We start from the raw sequence: 15,980 nt of genomic DNA on the forward strand, positions 1-15,980 counted from the left end.
GTTCCCTGGTGTTTTCAGACTTCTCTGAACAGCTCTGATTTATACACACATTTAAAGAACAAGCATCTACCTTATCTGAGCTCTGACCATAACACTGCATTTACATCCTCTTTTCTGCTGTTGATGAGCATTTTTGCCACCAGCCTATGAGAAATTTGCTGGCTGGTGTTTCTCACAGGTTGGGAGGGTGAGAAAGGGCCTGCCTGTAGCCCATGGCACATCAATTTATCACAATCAGCAAGCGTGAAATTCACTTGTAACTTGCTGGCCACACAGGACCGGGATGAGAAGGGGACAAAGGAAGCTAACTGAAAATCCTTCCCAAAAATTTTCTGTAGGTTTCCTATGCTTGAAGAGTTATTTCAGACCTTCACTCGATTACAGCTTTCCAAATAGCCACATGTTGTTATAATACATTGAAAAGTACAGCAGCTGTACCAAATGTATCAGTACTTTTTTATAATTGCTCTGCAGTTTACAACTGAAGGTATTTTTCAGAGCCATTATGGAAATGCACAGCAGAATTCCCATTTGAAGGCCACATTAGGGCATACGAAGATGCATGTCCACACCCTACACTCCCCACCTTAGAGTCACAGGGAAGGGGAAAAAGAGGAGACTGTAAGACAGCTGAAATCCATTCCCTGTGCCCTTACCCTAGATCTGTGTGCTCACAAACCTCCGAGGCAGTTTGCAGTTGGAGAGACCCTTGTCCATACGCTACTGTCCCAGCAGCTTGGCCCTCAGAGCCTCCCTAGTTCATTCCAGTGCAATATGAGGCATTCACATACACCACAGATGCAACTTCTCACAGCAGTACTGCAGTTTGCAAGCCAGCAGCTGACTGCTTCCCCTTACTCATCCTTTTACCCTCCACTCATCCTTTTACCAGCGTGTACTTTCTGCAGCCTCTGCACTTTTAGCGTTTTCCATCACTCTGGATGTAACATTATGCACTAACTCTCTGGTTTGGTTTTCTAGCCATACGGCAGGAGTTGAGTAGAATCAGTACAACATAATGATTGCAAAGCATTTGGACGGTACTAAGAATGCTAGGAAGATTGGATCATTTCTAAGTGTACCAAGGTCATGCAAGATGGTGAGAGAGGACACCGGCACTGTCTTTGTTCTTACACCCTTTTTATTAGCAGACTCAGCACACTTTGAAGCTTGCTGCTGCCTTGGATTCGCTTCATTTTACAAGTCTTAATCTAAAGATTATTAAATTTTAAATTTCTGGATTTTTTAGATTTCATCTGACACCGCACATTGGATTTGTCAGCCTTTTTTGTATTTTGTATTTGCTTATTTAAATGTATTACCTTTCTTTTTAGTAGTAGATAAGAACACACGTGAACCATTTGCTTTTGATAGATGACTTCAAAGTAATTTTACTAGTAGTCTGCAATGTAAATGAAGATCCTTTGCCAACAGAAATGTATTGAGGCATCACCAGAAGAAAGAGACATGTTTAGTTGTCAGCCAACAAGTTCTTTGTCTCAGAGTTATCACAATATTTAAAAATGGTACGTCAGTGCATCACAGTATCTGTGTTCATATTGGTAATAAACTGTTTATTGTCCACACGGCCCTGCCTTTCTTTGTTTCATTTGTCCCTTCAGTTCCTGCGCTTCTGTGTCACTTGGTGGTAAGAGGAGGGTGACTGAGACTCACTGTGGGGTGGCAGCTCTGCCTCCTGCACTGCAGAGCACGAGGAGAGAGCCGGAGTGCCTTGTGGCTGGTGCAGCGCAGCATCCCTGCCTTCTCTCATGGGCAGACGTGGCCCTCACCTGCCCAGCCCGCTCACATGGCTGGCTGAGCACCACGTCCTGCAGTCAGGCTGCCACAACCTCAGCAATGTTTTGCCAAAGCGAGTGAAGGACAGTGGCTTAAGGCTCTTTTCAGGCCACCACATCTCCTGCTGTCACTGAAAAAAAGCACAGGTCCCATCATCTGTGCTCCTGCAGATTTGCAGTAATAAAAGGGAGGTGTTTATGCAGAACAAGGCTACCAAAGGTATTAGGTGGATGCAAACTGAAATCCCAGGCACAGCACTGCTGACTAGGGACTTAAGGGGAGTCATTTGTTAATGGTGTGCAAGTCTTGAGCTTTACTGGTACAGGACACTGAACACTTAACAGTGCATAGCCGGTCATATCATCCCGGCCATGAAATTGTTTCCTTTACAGCCATTCTTCCCACCAGAGTGATGCCTTGTCAGGGCTGACCTAGAACAGAGGCTAAACAAAGTTAAAGAATAAAGTAGGTATTTATTAAAAGGCTTCTATGGATACACCTTGGGCAGTACAAGAGCCCAGCTAGGGCTACACCCAAGATGAACCCAAAATGGTCCCAAAAATGGATGACCGGTCATGAGGTCTCTCACTTTTATAAGTTCTAGTCTATTTGCATATTGGAGTTAGTTGTCCAATTAGAGCTTTAGGTTATGAAGTCACATCCTTCTTGTTCTCTCTTCAGTCCACGTTGTTTATGCTCTTGGGCCTGAAATTTGGATTGGTTGTCCTTGGTCCCCAGCTAGAGAAGGAATTGTTTTGTCTCCTTACTCTGTGAAGAGAGCTTACCATCCCTTAATATGAAGCTCAGAACTACACACTAAAGCAGCACAGAATCTGAAAAGTATAAAAGCTAAAACTTGAGGCATCAAGAGCAATCTTGGGAATTTCTGCTTGACTTAGTCTGGTGCAAGCTTTGCGTGGCAGTTGTCTTGAAAGCATCTTCTGGTAACCTCATGCAAAAGCCAAGGGATTGGAGTTCCACTATTGAAATCTGTCAAGTATTTTCCAAGTTCCCTTAATTTCTTCAGGCTTCCATATAGATTTCATTTTAAAAGCCAGGCCCTGAGGATTGGTTTTGGGAGCAGAGCCTGATGCAGCAGTCCAGGAGAGCCTGTGATTGTCCCATTGCTGGTGGAGCAGGCAGGAGGGACAGTCAGCCTGCTAGAGGAGACCCAGCAGAGGAGGGAGCATGGGTCCTGTTTGGCAGTCAGCTGTAAAATGTTACCTGGTTTGTTTTGGGGTGTTCTTCAGCACTCTTCAAAGCAACCCAAATGCCTTTTACAAATGAGTCTTTTTCATAGTCTGGTTATACCGGAGAATAAATATGGGAGAAATGGGAGAAATCTGAGTTTAATGCAACAGTCAGCTCCAGACTGAGACTGATGTTAGCTGTTTAATGCCAGCTGAAGGCAAGAAAGAGGTTAAATAGCAGGATAAAGATTTCCACATCTAAAGCAAGAACTAAAGCAAGCAGACACTGATGCACCACATTGCAACAACCCCAGGACCTCAAGAAGGAGCCGTCCCAGTATGAGCAACCTGAACAAGCATCAGTAACAGCAGAGATTAGAATGCTTGTTGCATAAATCTCTTACAGTAGCTCATGCATTTCCTAATTATAAACCCATTTAATGGCATACCTGATAATGGCAAGTACTCTTCAAAACGGCTGCTTTTCAGGATCACATCTGTTTTGTGAAACTCTCCCATAATCCTTATTAAGGTTCTGGAGGTTGGTGCTTGGCATGGTTCATGTTTTTCCTTGGAATGTAGCATTCTGCCTAAGGTCAGTAGTAACCATGTTGTACAGCCTGAATATGGCATGCCCCTGGGTTAACATCAGCCAGCTGCTGTAAATGGGATTTTCTTACTTTCTTCAATTACCTTTGCAGGCCTAATATAATTACAACATAATAAGCTGAAGTTTGCACAGGGACACTTAATAGTGGGAGCAAAGCGTGTGGGGTGGAAGGTGAAGCTTGGCAGGGGAGCAGTCATCACTGTGCCAGTTCCCAGCCTTCAGCTCCAGTGACAGGGATGTGCAAGGTGGCTTATTTCCAGTAGTGGCACTACCAGAGGATTCTCTCCTCCCAGACAGTAATTCAGTTTGCCAACTGTCTCTGCAGAAAAGGGTGTCCTCTCATACAGGGCTTGTTGAGCTACTGCAACCAGGCAGGCCACAGGCATCTTACATAGCAGAAATCTAAGGGGGCATCACTCTCCAATCCTTCCTATAATACAGCTATTTGCCAGAGCCTTGGTGTGCCCAAACAATGAAGGAGATCTGGATCAATTTTTAAGCATTGGGAATAAAACTATACATAGCTCTAACTCACTTTTAACCCAGACTATGGGTATATGAACATAACCAGACATATGCCCCATGGTTATGAAAAAAAACCCTCCTGCCAGCATTACTGGTAGCAGCAAAGACAAGTGCCCATGGAGAGAAGAGGATCACAGCCTTCTCCAGCAGCACCCCACACACTGGAACTCAGCTCACATTGCACATCTGCAGGCACTGCAGGCTTCCAGCCAATTCCTGCTGAGACAGACAGTGCTGAGCAGGAGGAATGTGGGGCTGCCCAGGCTAAGCAAGTTGGGACCGTGATGGAAATACTGATGGGAGGCAGGTGAAGAAGCAGCTGCAGTTTTGGTTGGCTCATTTACACCAAAGCCTCTGTGTCAGGCTAGGTTAGTAGTCCACAGCAGATGAATGACCGGATCATGAAACAGCTGAGTAAGGGAACTACAGCATAAGGTCACTCATCAAAGAGGATAAGGACAACAGTCATGTTGAGGAAGATAGCATAATCTTTATTGTGGTTTTTATATTAACTTATTAAGTTGGACAAGAAAGTTGAGGAACAACTGCTAAAGACACGGGAAATTGAATAGGTGATCAGAGATCCAGCAAATCTGAAGTAAATTAATAAAAAACTGAAATTCCCTGACATGAGCACTGATACAAAGGTAATGGAAGTTCCCACACCAGCACCTCTTCCTTTGGGAGAAAAGCAGCTTCAATAATTCAGATATAATGTCTTAAGTATGTTCATCACTGAGGAATCAGCAAAGGCTGAAGTGCTGGAAGAAGCCTCATTCTTGCTCTTCTTATCCAAAAACACAAAACAGTATTGGTGAATAAACTGGTGTTCAGCCCCTGTATTAAAAAGGATCTTGATCTGCTGAGCAAAGCTGGGTATTTATTTACCCAACTACCAAAATCACATGGGTGAGAAAAATGGAGAATGGGGAAATGAAGGAGGAACCCAAATGGCTGCAGGTTATCTCAGCTGCCTAATGAACAGACAGACTGGCTCACTGGATCCAGTGCTGCTGAAGGAAGGAACAAAATCATGTTCAGTGAGGAAATCAGGCTTCCCAGGTCTAATACTTTGAAGACCGATGAGGCTGCACAATAATATTTTTCCTTGTTACAGCCATGGATTCCCAGAAGAAAAAACCCAAACTGTTAGAGGGCTACAGGGCAATGATATATAAATATATAATTTATTTCTTTTAACCACTTTGTAAGGACAGAAATATTTTGCCAGCTTTCATGTTAGAGGGAGTTTACTAGATGGCATCTGAATTCCTGACTCCCAAGATATTGTTCTTCTTGGAGAAAGGATATGTTGATTAAGGTTTTTGATGATACAGAATTATTGAGGATAGCCAGAAGTTTATAATTGGAGAGGACAAGCAGGAGGATTTTATTATGCCAGCAGGTGGAAATGAGAGATGAAGGTTAATATCAACAGCACCAAGTAAGAGATACAGAGAGACAAATGACCCCATCTCCATGTTCCAGGTACATCCCCTTAACACCACCAGTGGCAATTTTACATAGCTGGAGTATCGTGTGCTTCCCAAATGACAAGTTGTGCCCCTTAAATGACAGAAGAAAAAATTGCCATTATTCTAAAAGCAGTTAGGAACAAATACCACCATGAAGATAAAGACATCCCCATGTCTTCACTGACACGTACTCCTAACTGCCATGCACAGAAAGGGGTGTAATATAGAGGAGACCAAGAAAGGTGACCAGGAATGCTAATAGTTCTGGCAAGGAAAAATTAAAACTAGAATCTGTCCTTTCCCCAGAGGACTTACAGTAGGGGAAAGGGTGAGATATATGAAGTTATGAATACTGTTGAAAAGGTGAGTGAGAAAGGACCACCCAGTTCCTCAGAGGCACAGAGGCACATCCATGCTGCTGATCAGGAAGTAGGTGGAACACAAAAAAAGGGATTTTTCCTTGCCACAGTTCAGATCTGTCAGTTAGAAAAAGTATTATATCCTAAGAACGGAAATTCATTCAAAAAAGTTTGGACAAAGCTCTGGAATAAAGATCAAACAGCAGCCACTGAAATAATGTTTCAGATGTACAAAAATATAAACATATTCCATTGCATATATAAAATTTCTGCTATTAGCAATTATCAGAAGATATTAGATTAGACAAGACATTGATCTAAAAGCACCCTTGTGTTCTCCAGAGAGTATCATTTACTTCTGTGTGCCAGTTTTCTCTGCTTCCATGGTCCTGTGCACACAGAGCATCTACTTCCAATCTGGCACCAAGAGAAACCAGCCCTGAACTACACACACACATGCTCACACATAACACACAACAAACATTCCCCCCACAGACAAAGCTAAAACTTGGGCTTAGGCACGTGTGTCGCAGGAAGTTAATTCTAAGCCTAGACCAAAGGTTCACCTAATCATAGTTCACTCTAATCTAGGTACTGAGGGTTGCATATACAAATACCCTTTATTAAAAAGTATCAGTTGCCTAAAATTGCTTCATTTTCACACTCATCCTCTTGGCATAAGCAGCATGCACCAACTTTAATTCAGAACACACAAAGATCCTTCTATTTCTGCAGAAAACTGAAGTCGTGGGAATGAACAAGCACACGCCGCTGCAGCAGGAGGAGCTACCCCGTTAGCTTTCCTTTGCCAGCTTGCACAGTCTCTTAACTCTTGAATAAGGACCAAGAGTGTCATCAAAAACAAAGTCCCACAGAACTCGAATCCAGGACTGGTGATGTGGGAGGTTATCATAATATTCTGCTGCAATCTTCTTCACCTGGAAGAAGAAGAGAGAGAATGAGCTGTTTGGCTGCACAGAGTCAGGTGTGTTTCAACCTTCACATTCAGATCTGATAGCACAGCCATTACCTGAAGTTACTTGTTATTGCTTGTGAGCTTCTGAAGTTCAGCCAAATGAGATGTACTTAAATGCATTTAGATACTTCTTAACAGATTTCTGATGTAAGTTTTGCCTCACAGTGTCATAATTTGAAAGGCGATGTATTGCTGCCTTCAGTCAGAATTATTTTGTCTCATTTCAGAGGTGGTGGGATCTCCACAATGAGATAGATACCTTATCCACTTTATAAATTGCCAAGACTCCAGAACACTATATTTAAAGCCCTGTTTGCCACTCCTAATATTCTTCTGTTGAGGGTTCTGGGTAAGAGAGAATTAACAACTGAGAAAATGACAGACACAGCCTTGCCTACGCTTTGTTTTCTACCCTGCATTCTGCCACCGTGATGCAAATCCAAGAGATAAGTTCCTCCAGCAGGCAAAGAAAATTGCAGGGGTGGTCTGTTCTCCTCAGTCTCATATTAAAAACACTGTGAGATTCATTATTGGGTCACAAGTCTGATAAAATTTCATCCCTGCTACAATTCCCAAAGTCTTAAGACTGTTGCCATCAGAGAAGCACTGTGCATCATTGGGGTGGCACTTGTAGTGGGAGTTAGGCCAGAACCAGAGGACAAAGAGGTTTCAAAGCTGGCAGGTTCAGGGGACTGTGAGGATTCCCAAGTTATCAGTTATTATTCCTGCTCCAACTAGATGCTTTGCTTTTTGAACATGTTTATGAAGCAGCAGAATCTGTTAACTACAGTACACTTGCACATAACTGCTTGGGCATGGTTTTATTGCAGCTCCACCTCCTAGACAAACAAAGCGCTAGAATAGAGCAGTTTGTCTTGCTGGACAGCATGACTTCTCTCTTTAAAACCCTGCAGAATTTTAAAGCCAGCTACACTGAGCACAGTGCAGACTTCCAGTGAAGAGAGAAAGGGTTACACAGAAATCGCCATGCAGGAAGAGGGTCTCATCACCACCCGAGGTGCAATGGGGCAACCTTAACACAGCATTTAACTGCTTGTGAAAAGGTAAGAATTCCAGTGAAAGTTAAATTATAAACTAGTTTGGCTCCCTGCTAATGACCTCATTAATTCAGCTTCCTAGCAGACACTTCTCTGTGAAGTAGGTTGGATAATGTACAAGAGTCATTAAGATCTTTTACCTCTGTACCTCTGTCCCTTACACACTCCTTGTGCTCCTGGCATGGTAGTGCTGTGCTAGAGATGGAAGATTCAGTTCAGGTCTGACTGTATTCTGTCTTTCACTGAATATCTCCAACTTCATAACAATTTTCTCTTTCCTGCTTTAAAGCATTGGTTTGTACTTCAAAGTTGATAATTTTCAATGGTTAATTTTCAATGATATTCAGACATCAGGACTTCTCCTTAAAGATATTTGTTAATGACTGGAAGAGAGGTGATTTCCAGGTTTCCAAGATCTCTGGAGATGCAGATTTGGTTCTCTGTGCTCCTTCTGTAACCTCCATCAGAAATAATTTAATCTGGGTATTGTATCCTCCCTTTCCCAGCTGGGTAATTGAAACAGCCAGAGGTTGAGAGGGAGGACTACTTCAGCAGTAAGCTCCCTTGAATGAAGGTTAGTCATGAGGCCTGATGCAAACACAAACAGGGACTCAGATCTTTAAAATCTTCACTCTAGCTCTGACATGGTCATTTTTTAACCCACAATTGCTTAGACCTTCCTTCCTACCTCCATTTTAAAAATTCTGCCTGAATTCTGCCTTTGAACTGTAGCTAGGCCCTCATCTACACTACCCAAGTTCGTAGGCAAGTCTACCATTGCCCTCTTCCCCAGAGCCCCATGTATTTCTTGCCCTCTAAACCAGACCATGTTTTCTTAAGTAGTTACATTATCCTGCAGAGCTCTTGACTGTATTCTGTTGTATTCTGACCACTACAGGAGCTCCAGGAAGTTTTCCTATATCGCCCCTTGCACATGGAAGTAGAAGGCTGGGGATTCACAGAAATCAATTCAGCTCCTAGGAGCAATGTCTCAGGCTGTGTCCTCTGGCTCCAAAGGCTCCAAAGGAAAAGTAGTAATGACAAAGTAGTTAAAAATGGCCCATGGAAGAGGCCAATAAACAGCATGTTTGTGTTCAGCCCAATTGCTTCTGCAAACACGAGCAGCACCTGGTGCAGGAAGGCAGGCACCACTTGTACCACTGCAAGGTCTCTGGGCAGGTCAACTGTATGAGATGCCCAGAAAATATGAAGAGGGGAAGGTGAAACTGCAATAAGGAGCAGAGGAAAGAGAAAATTTAAAGAATGCAGTTAGATGGGGACTTCTGAAAGATTTTCTTATGGAAAAGAAGGAAATTCGGTAGGTACGTGTTCCCATCTTGCTAGCACATGGCAGGAAAAATTTTAAAAGATGCTTCTCTTTTATAATAGATCTTTGCAAAAGTTTTTCAGCAAAACCATCTCATTTTTCATTATTTATTTCAGCATCTCTACATAAAATAGATTTATCACCTTATCTACCAGAAAAACTGGATAGTGGGAGGGCAGTAACTGGGGTTTAATGCAGGCTCCCTTTTAAATGCAACATCATATGAGGAGTGGCTGAGGGGGCTGGGGTTGTTTAGCCTGCAGAAAAGGAGGCTCAGGGGAGACCTTATCACTCTACAATGCTCTGAAAGGAGGGTGTAACCAGGTGGGGCTCGGCCTCTTCTCCCAAGCAACAAGCAGCAGGACAAGAGAAAAAAGGCCTCAAGCTGCACCAAGGGAGAAGGTTGGACATCAGAAAGAATTTCTGAACTGAGACTTGTCAAACATCAGAACAGTTGCCCAAGGAAGTGTCAGAGTCACCATCCCTGGAAGTGTTCCAGAAATGACCCAACATGGCAATTCATCCTATGGTTTAGTTGATATGGTGGTGTTAGATCAAAGTTTGGACTCAATGATCTTGGAGTTCTTTTCCAGCCTTAATGGTTCTATATCTATTAGTATGGTTGAGGCTGCAAGAGTCACCCTCTATGTTACAGTACAAAACCTGTAGATGGCAGTTTCCAGGTAGCAAGTTTTGTGGCCAGATCATAGATTGTCTTAGAGGGGATGGCACTGTAATTAAGTATTCCAAAATCCTGCTCCTCAAACTCTCTATATATTGCATTGTAGATGATCCATTTCCTTCAACTCCTCCCTGCCTTCTTCCTTACAAATGTCAACTGTAAGTCTTCACTCATTGCTAGTTTGTAAATGAAAATTGAGGCACATCTGGAGTGCTGTGCCCAGTTCTGGGCTCCTCAGTACAAGAGGGACATGGAACTCCAGGAGCAAGTCCAGTGCAGGGTGACAAAGGTGGTTGAGGGACTGGAGCATCTCTCTTATGAGAAAAGGCTGATGGAGCTGGGCCTGTTCCGCCTCAAGAAAAAACAACTGAGAGGGAACCTCATCAATCCTTTAAGTATCTGGAGGGTGGGTGTCAAGAGACTGGATCCAGGCTCTTCTCAGTGCTGCTGAACAATAGGATAAGGTGCTACAGGCAGAAACTGATGCACAGGAAGCTCCACCCAAACATGAGGAAAAACTTCTTTACGGTGCAGTCACTGAGAACAGGAACGGGCTGCCCAGAGAGGATGCAGAGTCTCCCTCAGTGGGGATATGCAAGAACCATCTGGACACAATCCTGTGCCACGTGCTCCAGCATAACCCTGTTTGAGCAGGGAGGCTGAACCTCACCCATTCTGTGATTCTGTTATCATGGAAAGATAACAAGAGATTGCAAAGTCTGCAGGACAATTACTAGGCACTTGGCACATGGTGTATTGAGGCTTTTCTTCAAGTAGGTCAAGGTGGCAGGGCAAGAAATGACATCTTTTGGACTGAAACTTTTGCTCTGGTTCTGTGCTTGTAAAACACAGTGACAGGACCCTACTCATATTATTCATATCTGATAGGTACAAAAGTGAAATGCAGCCTAGTATTTCAGCATGGCTTTTACACACTCTTTGTCCTGGGGCTATACAGAGACTAGAGATCCTTATGACACAAAGCAACAAAATTACATTTAGAATGCTCAAAGGCTTACTACAAGAAATTCCTTCTATAGTCCTACATCCCCACCACAGGATGGTGAGCACTGGAACTAGCCCTCCTGGCCATCATAGGGTTAATGAAATCTGCAATTCAAAACCAGCACATCTACCATGTTTTCCAGTCTTGTCTGTCTAATAAATCTGGTTTCATACCATGTCTTTTCCTTTTCCCACAAGCTTAATGAGTAACTAGTTTGCCTCTGGTAACACTGCTGCTTTTATTGCAGCTTCTAATAGAGTTCCTCCTTCTTCTCCAATCTCCTCTCTCCACAAGTATACTCAGTCCTTCAGACAATGAAGAATGAAGAATGGATCTCTTTACTCATTTGGTAAACAATGCCATATTTTATAGGTGTAAGACTTCATTCAAAGACTAATCTGTCCTTAAGTCTACAGAGTTTTTTTCTTAGAGCAGGTCCTTCATTGCAAAGTTAAATTTCATGGTCTCTTGTGTAATCTCTCATTATACTAGTGGGACAAGTTCTTACTGCGCACTCATGTCACTCATCTTTAATATCCATAAGCTTATGAGCACAGCCTAATTCTTCCTCTTTCAAATCTGTCACAGTCCTAGGGTAAAGGTCTTTCCAGTGGCAAACACATTACTCAGAATGTTCTGAATGACACACCTGTAACAAAGGAAAACGCTGGATTTACTTTCCTGATAAGCAAGCTGAAAAACTAGTTATTTTCCAAGATTAAGATCCAGTTATTCTCAAATCCTATTTCTCCCCTGATCTCAAATATGCAGGATAGATCTTTAAAAGTAGAGATCTTTACTCCACTTTCTATTTGCCAATAATTAAAAATAAAAATAGTCTCGCTGAAAGATCATCCATATTACACAATGCAACTATTAGAAGTTCAAGTGTCTAAGAGACTAAATATGAAAAAAAAAAATCTTTTCTGAGTGAGGAATTTGCCAGGAGGTTAAGCAAAGTAGAGCAAGGTGAGGTTTCTTACCTGCTATGAAGTTCAAAATTTAAAGTTAATCAGCGAGGATCTGTTTTGTTATCTCTTTTCATCAGAGGGGCAGAGATTTTTTTTCTCATTTTGCGGAAAAGAGTAACCAATTTGTTTTAATGGTCAAAGGATTTTCTACGGGAACTGTTTTGCCAAAGAAAATAGAAATTTTTTAAATAGAATTCTTTTTAATAGAATTTTTACTTGTAATTGATCTCTCATCAGACTCCAAGTCTTCCATATAGTTCTGTCAGGCAACGGTGATTGACAAGCCTGCTCTCTCCTCCACCAGCAGGGCAAGTCTCAGTTGCCAAAGAGCAAAACACACATGAACACAAGCCCATGAAATTCAGATAATAATTCCATGCTCTTTATGCAGGAGGGCAGACACTTCCAGCTGCTGCACTGCCTCAAGGAATTAGGCTGAACTATTTGTGGTGTGGGTGGAGAAGAGCTTTTCAGGTCTCAATCAGGGCTGGAGCAACAGTCCCAGCAAGTTCAATTAGTCACTCACCTCCCTTGTGCAGGATACCGAGCTAACCTCCTTCTCTTCTTTTTTCATTTTGGTAATCTAAGTATCTAAGCCCATCTAACAGGTTTGAACATTTGAAACTAAAGCCAAGCACATGCACTTCCCCACTGAGCTATCAGGCGTATCAGTGATGGGAGTGCCTCACAGGAGAGCTTCATATCCAAGTGTGGGCTGCTGCAGCAGCTCCTCTGGGCCTCACCAGGAACAGGCAGTGTCTCCAGGACAGACCTCCAACAGCAAAGGAGCGAATGAAACACAATTGCAGGCTATATAGAGGCTGCCGACACTCTTCTACACAAAAAAAAAAAAAAAATCTCCCCTTGATTTGAATCTCCTCTCAGGGGGTGTTTCTGTGATGGAGAACACGAGCCCATGCAGCAGCGTTTGCTCAGGTATGCCATCACAGAAGTTGCACGTGGTATCAGTAGTGGTGGGGAGGTCACAGCTCCCAGGCCTCAGGCTCTACCTCCACCTCATAAGGATATTGAGCAGCAGTTCCACTCTTTGCATCAGGCCACACAAAGATGTTTCCTTCCTGTTACGTCAGAGAACTCGTATGTAGGAGTAATCCTTGGAAGTCACGTACCTCTAACACTGCGAGCACCTGCTGAGGAGCCCTTGCATAAAACACACAAGGGCAGCTACACACCTGGAGGGAGATGGAAAACCATTCCTAGACACCTGGGCTTTGCAAATTTGATTCCCACAACTGATAAAACATAAACAAAAAGGGGTTTGCCTTTCAAAGGAGGAAAGCCACAGCGCTTTCCCAACGACAGACCAGGCCTCCTCAGTTTCTGTGGGTGGGGCAGGAGAGCTAAAAGGAGTCTCAGACAGTGCAGCTTTATTTTCCAGTGCTACCTGTGTCAGGCTGGAACATGCCCCAAAAATTATGTCATCTCAGAACCAGAAAAATTTTCTTTGATGTTAATCAAGCAATATAGTTAGCAGATTGATCATTAGACAAATCTAAAGTAGCAATTGCCACATGCCTCCCTTTAGATGGGTCTTCTAACTTTCAGAGTCGAAACTTAGTGGCTGAGGGATGTAAATTGAGACATTTAAAGCCCTGTTGGAGGATTTTATCATGCAAAAGGTATTCCTCAAGCCCTCTGAGGATCAGATGTTCTAGTTTGCATCAAATAAACTAAGTATTACAGCGGTTTGACAGCCATTTCTCTCAATCTTCGGCTTAAAATTAATTAGAAACAAATCCAAAAAAGCCGCTCTCTTTTTTCCTTTTTTTTTTTTTTCTTAAATTCATTGATTGCAATGATTTGGAGCGTTTTTTTTGATACAGTTTAGCAGCTTTCATAAAAATCCAACTCATTCATGCTGATGCTGTACTTACCATGGGCAATCTGCATCCAGGAATGCTGGGGAAGTCATGGTGCTCCATGTGGTAGCCTACATTGAAGGTGAGCCAGTTCAGAGGTCCGTAATAAGAGTATGTCTCATACCCTTTTAGGAACATGTAGTGTTCTGCTATGAAGTGCCCAGAAATGGGATGAAAACCCAAGCAAAGAATAGTACCTGCTATTAAGTAAATAACAGGTTTGAGCCCCCACAGGTAGTAAATGATGAGGTCTATAGAAAACTGGACGAGAGCATTCAGGATTTCCATCCGTGTAATTGCTTTGGGGTTCACATACAGTGGTCTCAGACTGTAGAACAGAGGCTGGAGGAATAGCCAGAGCAGCTTCCGAAGCGGCGTGCAGAAAAACCAGCCCTCAAAGTCTGTGGGAATGTCCACATCCAAGCTGTCCCCTCCCAGGTACCGGTGATGGTCAATGTGGTATTTCTTGAAGGAGGCAGAATAGGGGATGCCAATGGGCAAGTTGGCAAAGATTGCGAACCACCGGTTCCACTTGGCCTGCTTGTTCCCAAAGGCCACGTTGTGTGAAATGTCATGGATGGCGAGGGTCAGGGAATGGTTGATGCAACCCCCAAAAGCATAAGCCCAGAAGAAAATCCATTTCCAAGATAAGTCTTTCACCAAGTAGCATGCCAGAAGCTGCATAAAAACCATTCCAGATACAATCCACTTTAAATGTGGATCTGGTCCCATCAGAGTCTTGATCTCTGGATACTTTGCTAAAGGGAAAAATGCAGGGAAAACTTGGTTAGCTCATGATTAGGCAAACACAATCACCACTGTGACTCTCTGGTTTTATTGCATTATGGTTGAGGCCCTGGTTTTATAAAATGTTAATTCCAAAATAGGGTTGCCACTATGGTGAAAGTTTTACTGGTTCCAGCATCACATCCAGTTCTGATTGATACTGATATATATAGACATATAAAAAAATACCCTGATGGTCTCTCTCTGTGGCATAATATGCCTTTCCCACAATGAGTATTGCTTCACAGTGATGAGGAGTAATATGCCAAATCCCACAGGACTTAAGCTCTAAGAAACACTTTCTGTCATGTTTTTAAGTTTTTTATGTCCTTTTGTATTTTGCTCAGATGTTATTTTCCACTAAAGGGATACAACCACCTTCTCTGTAGCCCTTTTCACACTGCTGTTTCGAACACACAAATGGAAGAGAGAGCTGAGCAACAGGCTCACCAGGTTTTGCTCTGTGGTTAGATGACAAACACAGCATTTAAAAAGAAATCCTAATTATTTGAGTGTTTACCAGTGCTCACAACAGGTACAACTCTTCACACATAGTAACATCACAGTAAATCAGTAATATTATCAGGATTTTGTACGACATGGCAAATTTTTCTCTATTCCCATGTCACATACCAAAAGCAGGCGTAAAAGCCACATAGATTATCACACAACAGCTTCATGAGACCTCACAAATACTGCAGTACAGTAGAGACCTGGGCTAGGCCTGCGAGTCTGACTCATGTCATGCCAGGACCAGCTTATTGATCTTCAGTCCCACCAGCCATTCATCGGTCCTTTAAAAAGAAACTAAAATACAGAGTACAGCTGATCCTCTAGGTGCTGTTCACTGATTCACATCTTCTCTTTGCAAATCCACACTTCTCACTTCCAGTATTAACTTGCACATGATTCTTTCTGATGCCTTATGGCTTTTAGCCACGTACTGACCTCCTTCCTTTAACTCATACTTTGCATTTCTCAGTAATTGCAGCTTACACAGATAAGTGCATAGAGAAGTCACTCATTCTGAACCCTGAGGTTACACAGTGTCCCTGTGAGTTTCATGGGCCCATTTTATGAATAGTAAAGTAAACATCATCTGACTGTCACAGTATAATACCAATGCAATAAAATCAGATTACAATGATCTGCATCTATGCAGCTGTGTCTACTATAAACAAAGGCTGGAGACAATACATGTAATTTATGTGACCTTGAAAGCAGTGGTAGATATTGAGTGCTGGATGCAAAGAAGGTTTTTGTAGAAGCAAACCCTGAGAAGTTTACAGAAACTCAAAAAGATGAAGTGCTACTTAAAGAAGCAGGTTAATGTGGTCA

The 15,980-nt window shown here is 42.7% G+C and overlaps 2 protein-coding genes across 12 annotated transcripts in view; one reads left to right on the forward strand and one right to left on the reverse strand.

Annotated features, from left to right (window-relative positions):
* EVL (Enah/Vasp-like) overlaps positions 1-1,589 on the forward strand; it is a 118,083-nt gene extending 116,494 nt beyond the window's left edge. For 4 of the 6 annotated variants that reach the window (XM_038136951.1, XM_038136952.1, XM_038136947.1 and 1 more), the window contains one exon: positions 982-1,589. In XM_038136951.1, coding sequence (XP_037992879.1) covers positions 982-999 — 18 coding nt within the window. In that variant the 3' untranslated portion in view covers positions 1,000-1,589. The remainder of the gene's footprint in view (positions 1-981) is intronic. The other 2 variants (XM_038136949.1, XM_038136948.1) reach the window with 1 other exon arrangement.
* Positions 1,590-4,592: 3,003 nt separating this feature from the next.
* The window catches only part of DEGS2 (delta 4-desaturase, sphingolipid 2), a 38,234-nt gene continuing 26,846 nt past the window's right edge, over positions 4,593-15,980 (reverse strand). For all 6 annotated transcript variants that reach the window (XM_038137141.1, XM_038137139.1, XM_038137142.1 and 3 more), the window contains 2 exons: positions 13,872-14,614; positions 4,593-6,894 (listed from right to left, as the gene is read on the reverse strand). In XM_038137141.1, coding sequence (XP_037993069.1) covers positions 6,751-6,894; positions 13,872-14,588 — 861 coding nt within the window. In that variant the 5' untranslated portion in view covers positions 14,589-14,614 and the 3' untranslated portion in view covers positions 4,593-6,750. The remainder of the gene's footprint in view (positions 6,895-13,871; positions 14,615-15,980) is intronic.

This window comes from Motacilla alba, chromosome 5 (genome assembly GCF_015832195.1).
Source record: "Motacilla alba alba isolate MOTALB_02 chromosome 5, Motacilla_alba_V1.0_pri, whole genome shotgun sequence".
Taxonomy (NCBI): domain Eukaryota; kingdom Metazoa; phylum Chordata; class Aves; order Passeriformes; family Motacillidae; genus Motacilla; species Motacilla alba.